The sequence below is a fragment of the Hyphopichia burtonii genome (assembly GCF_001661395.1).
Source record: "Hyphopichia burtonii NRRL Y-1933 unplaced genomic scaffold HYPBUscaffold_23, whole genome shotgun sequence".
In the NCBI taxonomy this organism is placed as follows: Eukaryota; Fungi; Ascomycota; class Pichiomycetes; order Serinales; family Debaryomycetaceae; genus Hyphopichia; species Hyphopichia burtonii.
Genome location: NW_017963750.1, coordinates 1 through 1,353, shown reverse-complemented (window position 1 = coordinate 1,353; position 1,353 = coordinate 1). Strand labels below are relative to the sequence as shown.

The 1,353-nt window shown below is 23.7% G+C and overlaps 1 protein-coding gene across 1 annotated transcript; it reads right to left on the bottom strand.

The window, feature by feature from the left end:
- Window positions 1-712: 712 nt before the first annotated feature.
- On the bottom strand, window positions 713-1,288 carry HYPBUDRAFT_8649 (COX1-domain-containing protein; the record flags this gene model as incomplete). The annotated part of the gene is made up of 2 exons (XM_020223781.1): window positions 713-864; window positions 1,147-1,288. Coding segments are annotated over 2 exons (294 nt in total), but the record flags the coding sequence as incomplete, so codon positions are not given.
- Between the last annotated feature and the right edge of the window lie 65 nt (window positions 1,289-1,353).

Below are 1,353 nucleotides of genomic sequence, written 5' to 3'. Positions count from 1 at the left end.
TTTGAAAATAACCATCACCGTCTATTATACCAGCGAATCATAATCAAAATTTATTATCATTTATAAGATCTTTATTTAAATTGGGCAATTGACGTATAGTCTCTGAGAATCCTTTAATGTTTTCTGCTGATTGTGTATCTGTACTATAATATCTTTTAGATATTTTAGGATATCTTTTAGATATTTTAGTAACAAGTTTATTATTATTTTGACTATTATTATTAAATATATATTTATAACCTAAAATATATTGTCCCAGGGGGGCAATATATGCCAGTAGTGGCACAATAGGAATATATATATTATTTTCATCTATTTTGTAAAGATATCAATAACGTAAAGTTATAAATAATAATAGTAAATAAAAACTTAAAGATAACATTTCCAGCATATAGTCAATTTCAAGTAAATAATTAATAATCCTATAATTATATACAAGGGCCATTCCTTGACCAACTACGTAATAAGTATCATGGAAAGCTACATCTATAGATGCATTTGATAACATTACTCCTGTTAATCCTCCTATAGTGAATAAGAATAAGAAACCTAATGCAAATAACATAGGTACGTCTAATCTTATTTCTCCTCCATATATAGTTGCTAATCAAGAGAATATTTTTATACCTGTAGGTACAGCAATAACCATTGTAGCAGATGTAAAGTAAGCTCTAGAATCAATATCTAAACCTACAATATACATATGATGACTTCATACTAAGAATCCTAATAATCCAATAGAACCCATAGCATATAACATTCCTATTTCTCCAAATATAGGTTTTTTACTATAAGTTGATACTATATGAGATATTATTCCAAATCCAGGTATAATTAAGATATAAACTTCTGGATGCGATATAACTATTTATATAGTTATATTGGACCATATCTTTAAATAAAAGATCTATTTATTCATTATAAAATATTATTCATAATATTTTCATTTATTTAAAAATATATTTCAACTTTTAAATAAATAAGTATTATATAAAGCTAAATGAGCTTTCATATTTTTTAATTCATAAAATTTAGGTATAAGATGTAATCTATTACATTTAGCAGATCTTGATGGATTAATTTTAAAATATTCAATTAAATTTAATATATCTTCTTTTTTAGTAATATATCATTTAAAAGATTTACTTTTACCATTATCAATATAAATATGACCTCCATATAAATCAATTAAAGGTTGTAATAATTCAGTTGTTTTTTGACTTATAGATATAGATAACTGATTATTAGTATTGTTGATAGTAACAGTACCATCAGCATCAAAGAAACCAGCTAATCAATTATTATCATGAGTTAAAGGTTTAGGTCAAATAATATCAAAATTATATTTAATAC